The sequence below is a fragment of the Labeo rohita genome, chromosome 6, assembly GCF_022985175.1.
Source record: "Labeo rohita strain BAU-BD-2019 chromosome 6, IGBB_LRoh.1.0, whole genome shotgun sequence".
In the NCBI taxonomy this organism is placed as follows: Eukaryota; Metazoa; Chordata; class Actinopteri; order Cypriniformes; family Cyprinidae; genus Labeo; species Labeo rohita.
In genome coordinates, this window is record NC_066874.1 from 12,801,606 (window position 1) to 12,821,583 (window position 19,978).

General features: G+C 35.7%; 1 protein-coding gene across 1 annotated transcript in view; it reads right to left on the bottom strand.

Moving 5' to 3' along the window:
• Positions 1–587: 587 nt before the first annotated feature.
• srp68 (signal recognition particle 68) overlaps positions 588–19,978 on the bottom strand; it is a 29,929-nt gene continuing 10,538 nt past the window's right edge. The window contains exons 7-16 of the mRNA XM_051113182.1: positions 17,166–17,248; positions 16,761–16,901; positions 12,725–12,823; positions 8,973–9,040; positions 8,717–8,870; positions 7,018–7,112; positions 6,625–6,754; positions 3,628–3,703; positions 3,411–3,463; positions 588–1,622 (exon numbers count right to left, since the gene is read on the bottom strand). Of these exons, the coding sequence (XP_050969139.1) occupies positions 1,395–1,622; positions 3,411–3,463; positions 3,628–3,703; positions 6,625–6,754; positions 7,018–7,112; positions 8,717–8,870; positions 8,973–9,040; positions 12,725–12,823; positions 16,761–16,901; positions 17,166–17,248 (1,127 nt within the window). The 3' untranslated portion in view covers positions 588–1,394. The remainder of the gene's footprint in view (positions 1,623–3,410; positions 3,464–3,627; positions 3,704–6,624; positions 6,755–7,017; positions 7,113–8,716; positions 8,871–8,972; positions 9,041–12,724; positions 12,824–16,760; positions 16,902–17,165; positions 17,249–19,978) is intronic.

Here is a 19,978-nt window from a genome sequence, read left to right on the forward strand (position 1 = left end):
AGAATAATTCACATTGGGGTGTGGTACTTGCATGTATTTACCAACTGATATTTTATTTTGGGTTTTCATTAGCTGTCTACTTCAAACAAAAGAAACCAAACTGTTGTTGACAGACACTTAATTCTGCTGATAATTTTCTGTTAAATTAAACTGAACTTTACCTTCACTAAATAAAAATTAAAGGACTTTTAGTTTACGATGGAATTTTTGTGGTGATATACAACCGATTAACCCAATACCAAACAAATTAAAATCCAAGCTGCAACCAAATAGAATAAAGCAGCCTTCCAACTGACAGCTCAGTTTAAACTACCTTGTGTGTAACATTCCTCAGGCCTGAAATGCACCCTGCCTGGAACGCTGTGCATGTGGTCAGGAATGTGAAGATGGACAGATGACAACAGAAAGCTGTCAAGAGCTGTGATAGAGATCTACTCGAGACTTCTTAATCATATAGGTAGAAAGTAACTAAAGTTCAGTCTAGTCTCATGCATTTGGTATGCTTACAGATCTGATTTGCATGTACAGAAACACAGGCAGACAAAATCTTCAGCATCTGACCCAGTTCAAATCAATGGTACATGCAGTGATGACCAAAAAAGTTGTTACTTTTTATTGTTAAATCAGGAGACTTCAAACTAAAAATCACTCAGTTTCATCACTTATAATATCCTATCCATTTTAACAGGATCACCATAATGGTGTAATGTTGGTCTATTGAATATTAAATGAATTCTCACCAACATTTGACAAAAAATGACAAGGAATAACAAAAGGGAAATTAGCAAAAACTCATCTGACAGTTGAAAGCAATTAGTTAGAACAAAATCTTTAAAACAAAAGTTAGCAAATTATATTAGGAAACAATCACAAAACACTAGCAAATCACTTCTTCTTTATGGCTTTGTATTCAGATGATAGTTTGAGATATAAGTCATATGATTTTTAAACAATTATACCAGTGTATGTATCTAAGGTACACGCAAGATGATATATCCTATAGTCTTTCAAGTTATCTATACATCAGACATGATAAGGGGTTATTTCTGTGTTCGGTCAAAGTTGATTGTTCAAGTGACAGTAACATCCTCTTACAAAATGAACAATGAGGTCATTTATATCAAATCTAAACAGACTAAAGGTTTTATGGGATGTAGTGACACCAAGCATTACAACTGATTATTATACTTGGCAGGATTTATTACAAAAAAAAAAAATTAAAAGATTAAAGATTAAAGAAAGACTATGAATTTACTACCTAAAAGGCTGCACCTCTTAAACCTATAATGGGATGTTTTGGAGAAAAAGGTTTGATTGTATAATGATCCATAACTCTTGGTTTTGAGGAGATATTTATATTCAGATGACTTCAAATATAGCCAAACAGGCCAGATTTAGCTTCCAAAGCCAAAGAAGCCTCGGAAGTAGCCAGTGATGCCACCCTTGCCCTTCTGCTCCACCTTGTCATCAAGAGGTGGAAAAGCCACATGGTTGAGAGCCAGGTCAAAGAATAAAGGCTTGCATGGAATCGGCTGGAAATCTGGTGGGAACTGCACCAGATTGGGCTGCTTGCTTAGGAGGGAGGGGTCTATCCGGAAATTATCCAAACGGTCAGACAGAGGCTATGGATAAAAAAGAAAAAGTTTTAAAAATCAAAAACGTTCCTATGACAAGATAAGAATGTGCTTAAATACAAACACCTATTATTCACAAAACATAACACATTCCCCACCCTTTGCATGTTTGTTAATTTGTGAAGTTTTCATAGAAAGCAAATAAAATGCATGTTGATTTCCTACAAGGGCTAAATAACAGCATGTGGGCACTTATGTCAATGAATTCTGACTGCAGGTATTTTGGACCATTCTTCCTTGCAAAATGTCTCAAGATCAGTCAGGTTTGGACAGCCCGCTTAAAATCTTTCCAGATTTTCAATGATGTTCAAGTCTGGGGAGTGGGATGGCCATTCTAGAACATTTTATTGTGTCATAGAATGATGGACCCTCTTCCAAATTTTACAGTAGGGAGCAGGTTCTGCTCCTGGAACGATACATTCTTTTTTTTTTTTTTTTTTTTTTTTTTTCAGCAAAACGCTTCTGGTTGTGACCAAATAGCTCTTAGTTTCACCCGTCCACGGCACATTATTCCAAAATAATTCTGGCTTGTCCAGATGAAACTTTTCATATACCTCAAATGATTCTCTTATTGGCAAGTATGCAGAAAGGGTTTTTTCTGCATCACCCTTCAATTGAACTGTTCATTGTGAAAAGTGCACTTGACTGTGAAATTATGTACAATGGTACTATCAGCAGCAAGATGTTCTCTTTGGAGCTTTTTCAAGGTTGTATGTGGTTTGTCTGTGACCACTCTAAACATTCTTCGCCCTTTGCCTTTCAGATATTTTCTCGGCCTACCACATCTTTCCTTCACAAGGACTGTTCCATTTTCTTACTATATTTCTGATTCTGGAGACAGAAACATCAAACCTTTGTGATAACTTTTCGTATCCATCTCCTAATTCATATTGACAAATTTTCCTAGTTTTTAGTTCATTAGGAAGTAATTTGAGGTTTTCCAGTAAAAAAAAAAAAAAAAAAAAAAAAAGAAAGTTGTACCCCTGTTTGCACCGTAAGGTTCAATGAGCCAATCAAGTTAATTCTGTGTTGCAATCAGTCAGCATTAAGTGACTGCAGGTATACAAATAAACACAATTAGAAGGGTGCCCAAACTTTTGCACAGTCTATTTTCACATTTGATTTTATTTTACACAACTCAATACAGCTACACCAAGAATTTCTCTCTGAAAAACATTACATTATCCAGCTTTCTGGATACTGAAAGGCATATCACTATGATCGCCTTCATTCCAAACCCCTGTGCTGTTATTTCACCCAGGAAACACGAAAGTAGATAATTCTGTAGAATCTTTACATGGCTTTCATGGTTCTTTTATGGAACTTTTCTGGTGTGCTAGTACTCTTTGGTGCTTGACACATGTGATCACTCTGAACTAGAAACCAGAACCAGAAGGTGAGTAAACAAAGACAATTTTCATTTTTGAGTGAGCTATTCATTGAAATAATCCCAGAGTACAGCACACCATGAAGCTGCAACACATACAAAGCAATCTGCCAAACAACATTCCACTGTTCTCCTCCTCCCCCTTCCTCTTAAATACTTCTGTGAATGAGTATCTGGAGTGTAGTTAAATGTCTGCATGTATTGTCTAAAACTGTAAACTAGACTTGGCCTTGAGCTTGTGTATTACAATCAGCATTTTTTTTTTTTTTTAAGTTAAATTACAAAACATTACCTTTGAATATTTTTTCTGGGGCAAGCTAATAACGCTAATAAAGGTAAACTCTGGGAAGTGTCTGGAAATATTGAGTGAAGTTTCCATTTGTCCTTACCGTAGTGTCTTTAATCTGCTGCTGTTGCGGCACCTCAGCAACATCTTCTGTGTCTAAAACACAAATACCATGTCACAGTCAATTGCAGGTAATGAAGCTTTCAAAACATATGGCAACCGTGTCTGTGGATGAAGGCGGGAGGTCAATACTGTTTCTGGCTCATTAAGAATGACTGTATCCTTGTGCCATGAAAATGGTTGCAGTCATGTTCACCAACCTAAGATGGCTGCAGCCTGGAGGGAGTACTTTTCAGCATTGACCTCAGCAATCAGCTCCTGGACATCAGGAAGATCCTAAGCGAAACGGAGTAACAGTATGAGGACTAAACTGAACTCACTGAATAGCATCTCTATTAGAACTACATAGCTGAAAGTAAAACAAACTACAAATACAATCTTATTGTTAATCTGTTTTTTTATGATTTGTACACTGCTTAAAAGCAGTCTTGTGGCAGGATGTGTGTTGAGAAGTTTGATAAAATAGCCTGATCAATTGTAAAATAACACCAGAAAATTTCAGGATTTTTCCTTTATTAGATCAAAGTAATGGCACATTAAACTCACTGCTAAGATATTTAAATTAACTGCTAATTTCAGTGGTACTATATTAGGGGCAGCCAAAATGACATTTTAAAATCAACTAGAGTAAACAGAAACATACATTTCTATAGCTATATTTGGCTTGCTATTAATGCTGTTAAACTGAATGAAGGTATGTCTGCTTAAATAACCACAAAGTTAACAACACTGAATTAAGAATGTTGTTTATCTTTTAATTAGATGCACGTTAAAGTTGCGTTCTTCACAATAGCAACAGGAGTAACTCCCTTCGCATTTACTTTCAAAGTTTTCACTGAACAACAGAAAAGTAAATAAGTGAAAATATGATAAAGACTTATATCGTGCAGAAGTGTGTAATAAAATATTTGGTATAAACATAGTTAGAAATAATCACCAGTTTTAAAAAACAACAACATCAACGAGCTGCATACATAGTACCACGTTATAAAAATATCCAAAACCTACAAAAATAAAAAATAAAAAAAAATTCAGTAAACCAATAAAACGACACTGAAAACTTTAATTACACCTATGAGTTGTATTTAATAGATCTCAGGGGCTTCAAAGACAAAGGGTTGTGAACCAATGTTTCAGATTTAATTTTTATTAAGAATTCATTAGAGGACATGCACAGGTCATTGACTAATCCCTTAATCATTTTATTTCCTTTATATGTTCAGTTTCATTTTAATTTAAAAAATATTAACATTAAATTCTAAGTTTAGAATCAAATCTATGCATATATTAAAGAGTCGATTTTTAATTAAATTGTAGCCCCAAGAATCAAATTGAATCATGAGGCTCCAAACGATTCCCACCCCAACCACATAATGACAACAACACAGCTAGAAAAAATGTTCTGAAAATGATTCCTCTGACAAACTAAAACGTTGACGTCTTCGTACCTCGCTTAATACATCTAAGATACATTGAAGGAGAACTCCACTTCCAGAACAACAATTCACAAATAATTTACTCACCCCCTTGTCATCCAAGATGTTCATGTCTTTCTGTCTTCATGTCGTGAAGAAATTGTTTTTTGAGGAAAGGATTTCAGGATTTTTCTCCATTAGATTAGATTAGATTAGATTAGATTAGATTAGATAAACCTTTATTCGTCCCGCAAAGGGGAAATTTATCCATATAATGGACTTCATTGGTTCCCCCGATTTTTAACTTCCAAAATGTAGTTTAAATGCAGCTTCAAAGGGCTTTAAATGATCCCAGCCGAGGAAGAAGGGTCTTATCTAGCAAAATGATCTGTCATTTTTTTTTCGGAAAATAAAAATGTGTATACTTTAAGCACAAACGCTTGTGTAGCACAGGCTCTGGGATGCACGTTCATGTACTGTTGAATCACGTTGAAAGGTCATGCGGAACGTAGGCGGAACCACTGACCCAGTGTTTACAAAGCGAACGCGCAAAGACTAAGAAAGTGCAGGTAAGTCAAACGCTGTTTACAAACAAAATGGCACAACGACGTTGGACGATTCTGAAGTTGTAGGAGAAAATAACATGGAGTTTTTCGACATACTCTACCTTTTTGAGCCGGAGTACACAGACGATGAACTTGTGGTGATTTGAAGACGTGATTCGTAGTAGTGACGGGAAGTTTGGAACAATTTACCGACTCGGACCTTTGAGTCTCGTTCAGCAAAATGAACAAATCTTTTGAGTCATTTCGTTCATTTTAGCTAAATCAGCATCATGTGACAGCCCCATAAGATGAACGAACGACTCAAAGTCGAAGACTCGAAACAGGTGAAGTTATTCCAGTACATAACATAATAGGATCTTGCGCATGCACGACTGAACAAATCACTCCCCAAGATGACTCATTCTTCCCAGGTCACATTAAAGATTCGTTCAAAATGAACGAAATGTTCAAGAACGACCTGTGGATGCGCATCCCAGAGCCTGTACTAAACAAGCTTTTGTGCTTATTTTTCGAAAACAATGACAGATCGTTTCGCTAGATAAGACCCTTCTTAGAGAGGTCTTTAGAGGTTTAGAGCCCTTTGAAGCTGCATTTAAACTACATTTTGGAAGTTCAAAATCGGGGGAACCAATGAAGTCCATTATATGGATAAATTTCCCCTTTGTGGGACGAATAAAGGTTTATCTAATCTAATCTAATCTAATCTAATCTAATCTAATCTAATCTAATCTAATCGAGAAAAATCCTGAAATGCTTTCCTCAAAAAACAATTTCTTCACGACTAAAGACAGAAAGACATGAACATCTTGGATGACAAGGGGGTGAGTAAATTATTTGTAAATTGTTGTTCTGGAAGTGGAGCTCTGCTTTAAGCGTGTGCTTCAAATAAACATTACATTATGATCCACTGGTAGGGATGCTAATCTTATCATTATAGATATTATTCTTGATGTGAACAAGCCACTAATCAGGAGTTCTCTGCATTCTCAGTTAACTCTGTCCTCATTCATTTATACGTTCATCTCTAAGTTTAGCATTGTTTGGGCTGTTAAATATTGCGGTGTTGTTTAAAAGGCACCAATGTGGCAAAATGAGGACTAAAACTCTCTCTACACAACTTGGCATGCTTACAAAATCTATAATACACTTTTAATAATATTTTTAGATCCGGTGCCATCACAATTTTGTAAGGGAGTTAACGTGTAGTGTTTGGTACCTTAAGGCTGTTATTGAGGCTCTTGGCTTTGGACTGGACCTCTCTTGTGTATTTCAGAACCCTTTCATACAGAACCAGAGCTTCACTCCATTTCTTCACCAGAACATAGGACTGAGCTATATAGAAACACCTGTCCAAAGAGCAAGGACACAAACATTTCAAAAGTATTCCTCATTTTCTGCTTAAAAAGAAAAATGATAAAACTGGCAGAACATGCAAGCAAGCACACATGTCCTTTTTTTCCATGTATATAGATTTGCTTCAATCACAAAACTTTTAGCCCACGTTTCCACCTGAATTTAGCACTGACCACCTGTGACTAGATGACCAAAAAACACATAATACCAGGTGGAATCAGGGCCATACGTAAGCAGTCACCATGGACTAACTCACCTGTAAGCTTTGTAGACCAGAGTTTTGAGTGCTACTTCTTTCTGGAAGGTGTGGTCCTCCTCTAGACCCTGCAGTGATGACAGCTCAGCAAGACTCTAAAGAAAGAATGCATTAAAATTGTGTAAAAACAAAAGAATTTAAAAGCAAGGGGCATAACAGTCATACAGTTCAGGTATGTGATGCTTCATGTTTCAGTTACTTCTCTTGATTCTTTGCCTGTCTGCTACTCACAATTGCTGTTTAAGACCATTATCTAAAAATCAGTTTTAAGAAAAGAAACATTACATTTTCAATTTGAATGTAGTTATTTGTTGTGAAGTAACAATATATTGTGCCACGGTGTATTATGTATTATTCAAATGCGTCTTCTGAGACCATTTCTGTTAGATTTCTTTGTGATACCTCCCCCTCATTTCGTCACACTCTATATCACTTTAATGGGAGTGTTGATGGTGGAGCATGAATATTATTAAATAAACACATTTATAGGATAGGAAGCGAATGAAAATAAAGAGTGCAAATTATGAAATCGCAAACAGTTTATTACCAGCAAGCAACTCGTGGTTTAACTTACCATGTGCACGGATGATGGAATGAAACAAAGTAGCGCAATGAAACTGACTAAAATATGTATTTTAAAATACTTTCAAACTGTGTTCTTTTAAAAACAAAAAAAAAAAAAAAAACAGGTACACAATGCCAAATCCCATACAACTAGGTATGCCAATCATTAATCTAGAATCAATTAATGGTCAATAACAATTTATAATATTAGGTTCAAATCCAGCTTAGCAGGGTCTGAGTCTTTAACCAATCAAGTCTGAGTCAAGTCTAAGTCCAAAAAGGAGTCAACTAAGCACTAGTGCATGTCAATATCTTAGGCTTGTTTTAACCTTAACAACTTGAAAAGGCCATGTCAATTAAAATGTAACTAAACCTCTGCTGAATCTTGTCATTTTTGATTTGTGACAGATCATCTCATATTTAGGGCCATGTTTAGCAAGCTTAAAAGCATATAACAGAAGTTACAGCCTGTTGATTTCTTTACTGTAACATTTCAGAGTATAACTGCTTTTTGAATGTGAATTACAATAGGGCTTGACTTTTTATTTATTCATCAATTTATCAATTTATTCATAAATGTATACAATGTATACATTTAATTATTTTTTTAAGTGAAAAGTGCTGGACCTGCACAGTAAAAGGGCACAAAATAAATATTGGAATTTTGTACAAACTGTCAAATAAGTCTTTGGAAATTACAGCAAAGTAAATAAAGTAAATTACTTCACTTATAAATGAAGGAAAATATCAGAATATTCTAACAGTGTCTACACTACAACAGCTTGAGCCAAAAGGTGACTGTTGCAAATCCATTTGCACTTTGTTTCAGAAGTTGTTTGTTTTGTTCTTTAATAAATTAGCCTTGGGTATAGCATGATGCACATATTTTTAAATGAAAATGTTTATTTAGTAATTTAAAAAAAGCTTTTATTAAAAGCAAACTGTTCAAGTGTTCGTTAAATAGTATTCAAAAAGTATGCCTCATATATCGAACTGTACCAAAACAACAACCTCAAAACCCAAAATGTAGAGAACTGTACAAAAACACAGACCCCAAAACCACAATACGAACCAAAACTTGAGAACAGTCACACCCCTAATGTTTACATGCATTAAGAATGTGTGATCTCTGAACCTGCAGGATGATGTCATAGAGTCGTATGAGGTCCTGTGGTCGTGGTCCCCTCTTGTTCTCATCAGTCTGTGGCTCCTTCAGTTTAGCTTGCAGCGCATGAGCCATGCTCTCATTCCTCCTAACTACAGTCCACAGCTTGATATATGTCAGGTAGCTGCATACAGATATGTATATCACCACATATGATTGACAGGCATCACAACATAAGTAGTTTAGTAGAAATGACTGCTGTGTTTTCACCAGTTGTCATACTAACCTGTGCAAGTATTGCAGGTTAGACACCTTGCCACTATCAGCACCTTCTGCTGCTCTCTCTCTCTGCTTCTGTTGTGGCAAAACACAAAAACACAAAAACCACACACTTTTAAGTGCAACAGTTTTTGTTTTTACATCATAGGTTTTAGATGTCAGTGTTTGTCAATAATTAGCTAGACAGGGATGATCCAAAATATTATCAGACTTTTCATAATAAAAGATTTTAAGACTAATAAAATAGCTTTGTGGGCAAAGCGCGACATATAGTGCAAACTTCAGGCACCCCGAGTTCCGGCCCTCCTCTCTCCCTCCCACCTTGCTTCCTGTCTGAAATACTGTCCTATCCTAACAAAGGCAAAAAAAAAAAAAAAAATAATCATAATAATAATAAAAAAAAAAAAAAAAAACCCAGAAGAATATATATATATATATATATATATATATTTTTTTTTTTTTTCCGGCTCAGACAAACAAACAAAAATATAAACTGCAGTATGGCTTTGTTGGTTTATCAAATAGCACAAGACTGTGATCTAAATCAATGTCAGTCATTTACTTATTCTATTTATCTATTATTTTTGTATTTATCTATTTTCTTTTTATTTATTATAAAATTAACAAAAAGCAAAAAAAAAAAAAAATACAGCATTAGGCTGATACTTGTCATAGCACTTACATATTGCTTTTTGTTGATTTTGATTGCTTCCATTGTCATCATTTGTAAATCGCTTCCGTCTGCTAAATAACTTAATGTAAATGTATTTGCATATTAATATAATATTTACACTGCAATGATTTAATAAGGAATGAATGTAGAAACAATATAAAGATGGTGTATTTTAGAGATGCACCGATACTAAGGAAAAAAAATCTGTCTTAACCGATGCTGTTAACTACACAGGGAACCCTATGTTGCAGATTAGAGTCCCATTTGCAGGGCTCTAGACTGTGACCAAAATGGTTGCATTTGCAACTATTTTTTGAGAATGTGCAAGTTAAAATTTTACGTGGTTGCATTTGTGCCAGTGCACGGTCTGCCTGCTCAGTGCATAAGTAATAAAATCACCGTTTGCGACGTCATGTTGACATTGTGTGTGCACAAATAAAAGTAGACCCTTTACAGTTCTGAATGATGTATTACTCTTACCTTTATGAACAAAAATGACGGAATATTTTAAATTGTTTCTACTAAAAAAAAAAAAAAAACGCAAGTGATCGTGCTGACGCCTCCATGTCCTGCAAAGCGGCTTTAGCTTACGCTCTCTGCATTGGATATGCACCTATTAGCACACATTTATCTAGGTTTAACGTTTAAACTAACATTGTTTTACACTTGAACCGTTTTATGTCTATAGATTTTATTTTAGGCAAGATTTTATTTTAGGCAACAGGTAAAAAAAAAACTTATTTTTACCTGTTAATGCCTTATTGTCATGTTAATTTTGACAGCCCTAAATTCAACAAATATTTTCTTCACTCATAGTATGAGTTACAGTCGGACACGTTTTTCTGCCGCCTTTTGATTGACAGGATATAATCGGCCCTGATCATCGGCTAACTTTGATAAATCAGCCGATGGCCGATAGTGAAATACATTTTTAATCGGTCGATACCGATTGTTGCACCGATACATCGGTGCATCTCTAGTCTATTTTATGTATGGGTCATTCTGTATCAGCTCAACCAGAGGTTCAAATTTTTGATTTTGTCAGTATTCATTCTGAAGATAGATAAACATGTATAGTGATGAAAGCCAAAATATTAAACCAATGTATATTTACTGAGTAATCCACTATTTTGAGGGGGGGGGTAGGTCTATTAGTAAAATCTATTGACTTTAGTAATCTTTGCATTGTGTGCCAATGGAGACTGTTCAAAAATGGGAAAAAAAATTGTATCCTATGCAATTGTTTTGATAGAGGGAAACAAGATCAGGGTAGGTTATCATTACAATTTTATTAATTGTGATTCAGATTCTTTTCAATTCCCAGTTTCGATTCCAATGTGAATTTCTGTTTCTTTTTTGCTAAACATTTAGTTGCAGCTGAATACCATGAACAAAAATCAACAGGCTACATAAAAACAAGATTCACTTAAAAGCTGTTTGCAAAATAGAGCTGTGTGATTCTGGATAAATTGGGCTGTTGTTGTTGTTTTAAATGTGGTTCTCTTACGATTCTGAAAAAAAACAAAACAAAACAAAAAAAAAAAACGGACAACTAAACAAAATCACATGTAGGCCTAGTTTATAGGTGAATAATTCAGTGATTCACTCAAGATTTACTTGGTTCATTACTGGATGAATCAGTGTTTTTAAATGAATGATCAAAGACAAATACATTATTAACAGCCCCCTTTCGCCATCTACTGGCATAATGACGTAATCGATAAATCTTTAACATAATCTGGAATGCCAAATTAACTTTCAAAAGGATGATAACTCTATTTTGATCTCTACCGTACATATCCATACATATGAGTTTACATCCGGACTATGAACTTTTATCCCGGTACTTCTGAGATTATTTGAATGTTTGTAACACAGAAATAATGAACTGTGTGGTTGAAAAGACGGTGAAATATACTGTTCATATACATCATTCATATAGCCTACATGACAGTGGCTCTCTTTAGGTCAGCGGCAGCACAAACGCAGATTTGAATGTTCAAATCACACTAGTATGATTGTATGCTGCAAGGAAGAAAGGTTAAGAAATCAAACAGATGAATCACAGTAATTTAGGAATAGAACCACGTTGGTATTTGGATCATGTTTGTGATCTTTAACGATCTGTTAAATTAAAACCCTTTGTCATATTGGTGGTGACACCTCTATTGCAACATGTTTAGCTTATCACAAATATTATACTTTGCTTTTTCGACTTCTGATCGCAAGTGTAGCCATTCTTTAGATTAGTGAGCAAGGTCCTGGCAGATCACTAGGTCGGGTCCTCACAGATGGGAAAAAAAAAGAAAAAAGAACAGCATATAGGAATCGATAGGCGGAATCTAAATTTGAATTTCACAAGAAGTGTACAAAGTAACAACTTACTCCTAGAGAAAAATTCAGATCCCAAGATCTCCGGAACTGAACCATGTGTTTCCTCAAAAATTACGATCCCAACAGGAAAGTTTGTTAAAACCCAAATTCTAAAAAGGCATTAAGATATAATGCTGCTTTAATATCATAGATATAATATAGTAATCAACATTTGAAGTGGATCAAAAAAGTTCATCAAAGTTGATGAACTTTGATGAAAGGTTTTGATCCAAATCAAATTTTGACTATTGTACAAGCATTAATACTGCTTGAGTTATAGGCATGCAAACTTCGGAGAAGAAAAAAAAGAAAAAAGAAAAGTGCTTTTTCCACACTTTTGAATGGTCACCATTGGCACATAATGTAACAAAGATTGCTAAAGTCAGATTTTTCTAATCTCTTTGTAAAAAATAACAGTGATGCTGTCATCTTTCTCCCCCTGTAATCTGGATCCGAATATCAGGTAAAAATTGTCATTTTGACTGAATTTGGATGATTTGACACTTAATGACTTGTATGTGTTTAATAACATCTTTTTACTAAGTAGCCTATTATTAATGAAGACCAGTGTCATTGATACCGATACTGCTACTGATAATAACACTGCTAAAATCTCACTAAGGGTACACTGATGCATCAATTAGTTATTTTACAGTGACAGAGCTCATAATCAGATTTAGGGAAAAGTAATGTGTCTGTAATGGGCCTCTCACCACATCAGTCCTGAGCTCCTCTCTGACAGCTTGGATGGTGTCTCTACACTCCGCCAGCAGGCTTTCATAGAGGCGCTCCTTTGTCTCTTCATTATCTGCCTGTGAATGATAACAGACTGAACAGTCAGGATACCTGCTCTTATTAAATATTGTGTGTGCAACTGTACAATAAAATTTGTTATTATTATTTATTTATTTTTTAATCAAACTGCATGTGCTCTATAGCCATATCAGTGTTTTCACATTAACACTTGTGGTGCAGACTTATGTGTATTATATTAAGTTCAGAAAACACCTTTCACACCAGATCAAACTAAGTGTACACCAGCCTAACAAAATGTGTAGTCCAGAAGTGATTGAAACTGTGGACTGGCATGCTCGTAAACACTGTGAGTTCAGAGGAAGAGAGTTGTGGGTTTAGTTTAACTAAGCTGGACTGGTAGCTTTATCTGGTGTGACGTTGCAGCGTTGTAACATCATTATGTGCCGTTGGGTGTATCCTCCCCCTAGTGCAAGATGACTCTGACTGTAATTGTTAAAATTGTAATAATTAACACTGTTTCTATGAGTAGATTTTTTGCGAAAGCCTAATACCAGACTTCTAGAAAGCTGTAGGAGGTGAGGGCTTTTGGGGAGAAATAGAAATTAAGTAGTAAAAAATGTCTTTGCTGACACTGTCACCTTTATGTTTCACCCCCAAGATCATAATACATTTCATTATGGAACTAGAAAGTTCCATTTGCTTGGTGGGGACAAACAGTCAATAAAGTTTAAATGCACTGTAACAACAACAACTAACAACAATCAAATTTCTAATTTTTCATCTTTCAAGATCCATCTTTATTTTTTCGTAAATGTTAATATAATAAATTTTATAATATAATAGTGTGTTATAATTGTATAATAGTGTCAAATACCAAAGTAGTAACAACATAAGGATCCTATACAGTTACTGTACTGGTATTTTAGCTGTTATATAATTAAGTATGAGTAAACTAGATAATACTGCAAAACTCCACAGTCAAAGAGGGCAAAATATGTTAAGAATGAAAGGCCAGTGTGAACACAGAACAATTTTCTGAAGCATTCCTGTTCTAGCAGAGACTGGGCTAATTAAACAAGGACCATATCAAAATGGCATGAGAAGAACATAAACTTGTGCCATTTTTTTTAACCATACATTAAAAGTGGCATAATGAAGCCATCAGATTAGGATAAGAAACAAAGCAAGCATAGAAGGGGGAAAAAAACATTTTTTAAGGTTAATTTGATGGTTGTGCTACAGAATTAACTTTAGAACACCACGAGAAACAAATATGAACATACACACGCCCACAGAGAGCTGTGGTCACACCTCAACAACACCTTGCATGACTAACTGCAACTGGGTGAACCAGAATTTCTTTGAAAGCAAGACCGATTGTGGAAAAAAAGGCCATGACGTTGTGATGCAGTTGGAGCACAAACATAAGAAACGCAAGTAGCACAGTCCCTGAGAATTACTATCGTGTAGAGAATGCGGTCTGGTTCAGATTGGACAGCATACCACAGGCATTAGCATGCTCAGGGGTGAGGTGTGGCCTGGGTGGGGAAGATACCTAAAACGATAACCATTTACTAATAACAACAGAAGAATTTTTTTAAAGATACATACATATACATTAGCTGTATATAAAATGGAGAGAGAGCATCTCCATGAGGAGAACACACAACACTGCACATATTAAATCGTTAATATTTTTGTAAGCTCCACTTTTGACTGCCCTTGTTTTGTTATGTGCACATCACAGACATACCTACACAAAACTAGCGCGAACTCCATTACTGCCATTCGTTGCCAGACTGGGTATCAGTCAGACAAGGCTGATAAAAATCTGATATTGTGAGTACTATTATGTTTTACTGTTAAGCTGCACAAAAGGCATAAAAACATTAAGCACAAAGTTTTCACACACTATACTCCAAGCCTTGTGAAGACATACGATAGCTTAATGTGATGTACACATTAATCTTTATGTCCCCACAAGTTCATGTAAACTCTTTTCTCTGCTGTGGCTGTCAGTCATTCTCCATTCAGCATTTAAACCCTAGTCGTGCTTTGTTACGACAGACAGCTCGGTAAAACTCTCCACGATTATTCAGTGCTCTCATCATTACATTTCTTTTGTAAATCAATGTCTACGATTTTGCATAAAAGGACTTTATCTTGCTGGAGTTCATTGTTTTTCAATCCTGTTACTTGCTACCGAGAGTAGAAAAGTCTTTAACATGCACAGTAAAATTTAAAACTGTTTAAAAACTGTTAAAACTCATTTAAAAAATGATTGTGCTTTGTAGGTACTGCAGGTGGCAGCAATTTTGCATCAAATGATGTATGTATGGTATGGGAAATGTACCTTTGCATTTATATTTGAAATTAAGTTTTGTTTGCTTTTCTAACTGAGGAAGCTGTAATGTGCCATAATATTCACTGCCATTTTTAATTTTACTGAAAACTCTTTTCAGACTAGTATTCACAGCATCTATTCTGCATTCTGCCAAATGGACATTTGTGGTCATTATAGACCCCTTCCCATCTGCTTGGATCCTGCTGCATGCCACTTATATCTGTTAATTTCAGGTTTATAGTGCATTAACTAATAAAAGACTAAACTCATGTCAACGGATACATTTTAGCTGATTACCACCTGTTGGATTACCAATTTAAGAATCTGCTTAAAGGGTCATGAAACCCAGGACTACTTTTTCTGAGATTTTACCATCATAGATGACAATGTTATCATCTGTTTATTTTAATTGTTGGAAAAAACTGGTTAATTTTGAGCTTTTTTGGGCTATTTTCATCTTCTGGGTTTACAATCTACATTGTGTTGACGTCACAATTTGTGATGTGGCAATGGACTATAGTACTTCGATGACGCGTTGGTGTCTCATAATTATCCATGAAGTTGCTTGTTCTTATCCTATAAGACGACGCTTCGCCTAATTATTCATGACAGCGTGTGTTGATTTGCTATGACAGATGCTTCAAGCTGTGAGATTGTGTATATTACCTGAGAGAAACGTTCATGGATCGAAGGAGTGTGTTTGTTTTTGTTTAAGAGTTCGGCACAAACGCGATTCATTTATATATTGAGTGTAATAGCGGTTTTTACAACTCCTTGATGCAACCCATCAAATTATAATTATAAACGCAGCAAAATTAGCCTTAAAAAGTTAATAGAGGTGCAACAGTGCGTTCATATACATGTTTTTGATGCAGAGTGCAAATGACTGTGCATTTATTTGTGTTGTTAACTCAATGGGAGCGAAATTAAACTGTCTGACCCTGAAGTTGACTCTCTCCCCTCTTCCCTCTCCGTTCCGCAGCGCACCATGCCCACTTTTAAAGCATTTTTTAAAACTGCGGTGAGACCTAATCAGTGCTGAAACATGACCCTTTAAAATATGCTAATCCTATACTCTGACATAGCATGACATGAAAAACTATGGTGAAGTACACTGTATTTAGAATTTAATGTAAATATGATGACACCAGACAAATGATTTTCTCAAGCAAAGTTGTAGCAAGAGGTTCCTGACAGTTCCTGTTCTCTTATTGTAAGTCAAATGAGCCAGATTACTGCGATTCTCATCTTTTGTTTGTAATGGCTCTTGGTGCCTCTGCTCCAGTCTTTGAGTAGTTATGCTGATTGGATTAGGACTGGTAAAATGGGGCAGTTTGCTATACCTGAATACTTCATTTGCATGCTTTGTTTGGGGTTGTCACCCAGGTGCTTTGTTTCCATTTGTGGGGACTGCCCCCTACATGTATAAAAGCTACAATGTATCACTGCCTTAGTTAGACTTTTGATGACTGCAGTGCCACACAGTGCATTCTCAAAGAACTCAGCTGAAGATACCCAAGAGTCTCCCGGTCTTCGCTTCCGAGTTTCCAAAACACCCGTTTTCAACAACAGGATGGGCAAAAGTCACTTCTATCAAAGTCAGTACCACATGCAAATACAAAGAATTGGTTAGAAGTGAGTTTATAGACCTGTATAATAGCAGCTTCATTGTCTGCTAGACCCAGCAGGAAGATTCTGGCTTTATCAATTTTGACAGGCACTGTACGGCCTCTCCACTCAACCTCACTCATCACAGCTGCCTGCTTGGCTCTCGTCTGAGTAATCAGTGCCTGAAAGACAGAAAGAGACAACACAACATTATAGATTGTGAAAAAGCTAATGCAACCTACTAATTTTATAGAACAGAGTATAAAAATGAACCCAACTGTGATTTTCTGAGAAAAAAATCCTTTAATAAGACACACGGTTTGGCATGGCATTTCCTTCCAGAAAACGCAAAAGGTTTCCATATTATATTAGATCATTATACTGATAGATTTGGATTATTACAGTCCCTAAAACAGGAAAAGAGCTGTGAAGACAAAACCCCTGACCTCCAATTTTTCAGCCATCATGCCACCACCTCCTCCTGCACTCAGTCTCATCTGCATGAGGTCGTTTATAGCATTCTGGTCACCTAGAGAACAAACACAGATAGAGTACATGAGCAAGATAGCTGGTTTTTACAAAGTAGTCCGAAAGTGTGTGTGTTTGTTTCAGTATGCTTGCAAAAGGGTTAAAACTGATGGAGAACTCCATTTGTGAACATTTCCAAACACTCAGTGGCCATATTTGCAAAGTACCTGAGAAGCTATTTCCAGTAATGCAGGTACAGAAATTATAGTGCTTTCCACACAGACTTTATCTTGGCAGGCCGCCCCGATATATTAAAAGCTGCCTAAGCATATCTGGTGATACATTTTTGCTTTTATTATTTTTTACCTCTTATACTTTTTTTAAACCGCCCGTGACTGATTAATTAGTGAAAAATCTCCCTTCGCTCTACACGTTATAAACGTGCTAGTTTTGTGTGCATCAGAACTGTTTACACCCGCTGACACCCGCAGTTAGCTTTATTTCTCGTGTAATTGTTCTGAGTTTGGTAATAGCCTTTTAAAGAGCCAAAGACACACAGGAAATATATATTGGGTCCCCTATGATTTTCACAATGTGAAAAACATGGACGGAATAGTGATATCCCTTCATAAAAATGGAATTTACTCTATAATGCAGAATGGCATCGAATTTGTCAAATTTTGGATGAATGAATCGAAAGTAGATCAGTAGACTTAAATCAAATAGCAATATGGACAACTGTACTGTCTGTGAATATTAAACAGTAAAAAACTATTTAAACATGAATCCTGTCTCCGCGTGAATGAATGGTGTAGTAAAGTCTTCTACACATACTGAAGCATGTGTATTTTCATTGTCCGTCAGCACACTATATAAGGACATAAACCTTGCCTCTAGAGCTGCTCTAAGACTCACTTCATACTGTTTCAAGACAAAAAAAACTTTATATTGTAATAACCTCATATTGTATACATGGCAACATTTTAAATTTAAAGTTTGGTTTAACTTGAAATATTATTACTGTACAGCAGAATGCATGTCTTGATGTAATAATAATAATAATAATAAATATAGCTGCAAGCAGCGATTATCAGGGCTCAAGCAATTTAGGTATTTAAGCACATAAGGAAAAAGACATTACATATTATTTAGACTGTAACCACCTAAATCAATTATTAAAAAAAAAAAAAAAAAAAAAAAACAATTTTTGTCAAATCCAGGTGATTTACCATAGAAATAAGATGTTTTTATAACATTTATGACTGTTATAGCACCAGGTGTGGTCTGATCTCCCTGAAACTTTGCTTGAAACTTGTTTAAAAATCACCTGTTGCACATGCTCAGCGGATTTCGTGAAGTTTTGAGTTTTCATTTAGGCTTTTGGGTATATTTGGACAGGCATGATCCAATGATTCCAACGACATAAGACACTTTAGCCTGCGACTAACGGTTTAGGAGTTATGAGTGATTCCGTACTCTTGATCACTGTAGCGCCCCGGTCAGGCCGATTGGGGCAAGATTGGGGTGCGAGTACTACCATTCCTCCAAGTTTCAAGTCCCTACGACTAACGGTTTGGTCTGCATGATCAGTTTTAAGTGGAAATCACTCATCTGTGACCAGTCTAACAACTACAATTGGGTTTCAGAGCTACGTGCTTGAACCCCTTATAACAATAGTGGGGCAATTCTCAGGGCCCTGTTAATGTAAAATAACAAATGCCCAGACAAAACTAAGATTCAAGATTATTCTCACTTCAAAGAGAATGATCAAATGCAGAACAGTCCCCTAATATTTCTGGTTCCCATTTGTTTGTTTTTTTGAGAACCAAAAAATAATGTTCTAGGAACATTCTTTTTAGGTTTTACATTTTGCAACCATAAAATAACATTTCCATTACATTGTAGGGAAATTATTTGTAATTAACATAAAAATAACTTACACAGAACCTTATCTAAGGGTTATTTTTGCATGTCTAACCTGTGGAAAGCACTGAATTACATATTTACACTTATCCAAAAAAAGTACATTTTATCAGTTCTTCCTTGTTAAAGGAGAACTCCACTTCCAGAGCAACAATTTACACAAACTACTCACCCCCTTGTCATCCACGATGTTCATGTCTTTCTTTCTTCAGTCGTAAAGAAATTATGTTTTTTGAGGAAAACATTTCAGCATTTTTCCCCATATAATGGACTGCTATGGTGCCCCTATTTTTAACTTCCAAAAAGCAGTTAAATGCGGCTTCAAACGATCCCAAATGCATTTGTAAACTATCCCAGTCTTATCTAGTTACACAATCGGTTATTTACATTAAAAAAAATACAATTTAAATACTTTTTTTATTCTCAAACGCTCATCTTGCCTAGTCCTCTGTGTATTCTGGCTCAAGACAGTTAGGGTATGTCGAAAAACTCAGACCGTATTTTCTCCCTCAACTTCAAAAATAATTTTAAAATCTACCTACATCATTGCAGAAGTTCCGACCCGGTCTTTGCAAAGTGAAAGATCAAACACCCTTAACAAAAAAGGTAAAACAGCGATATAGGACGATTTTGAAGTTGAGGGAGAACATAAGATGGGAGTTTTTCGACATACCCTGTCATGAACAGGAACAAAAACAGTCCAGGCAGAGTAAGACAAGATGAGCGTTTGGCATTTAAAAGTATATAAATTGTATTATTTTTATTAAAATAACCGATCGTTACGCTAGATAAGACCCTTCTTCCTCAGCTGGGATTGTTTACAACTGCATTTGGGATCGTTTGAAGCCGCATTTAAACTGCATTTTGG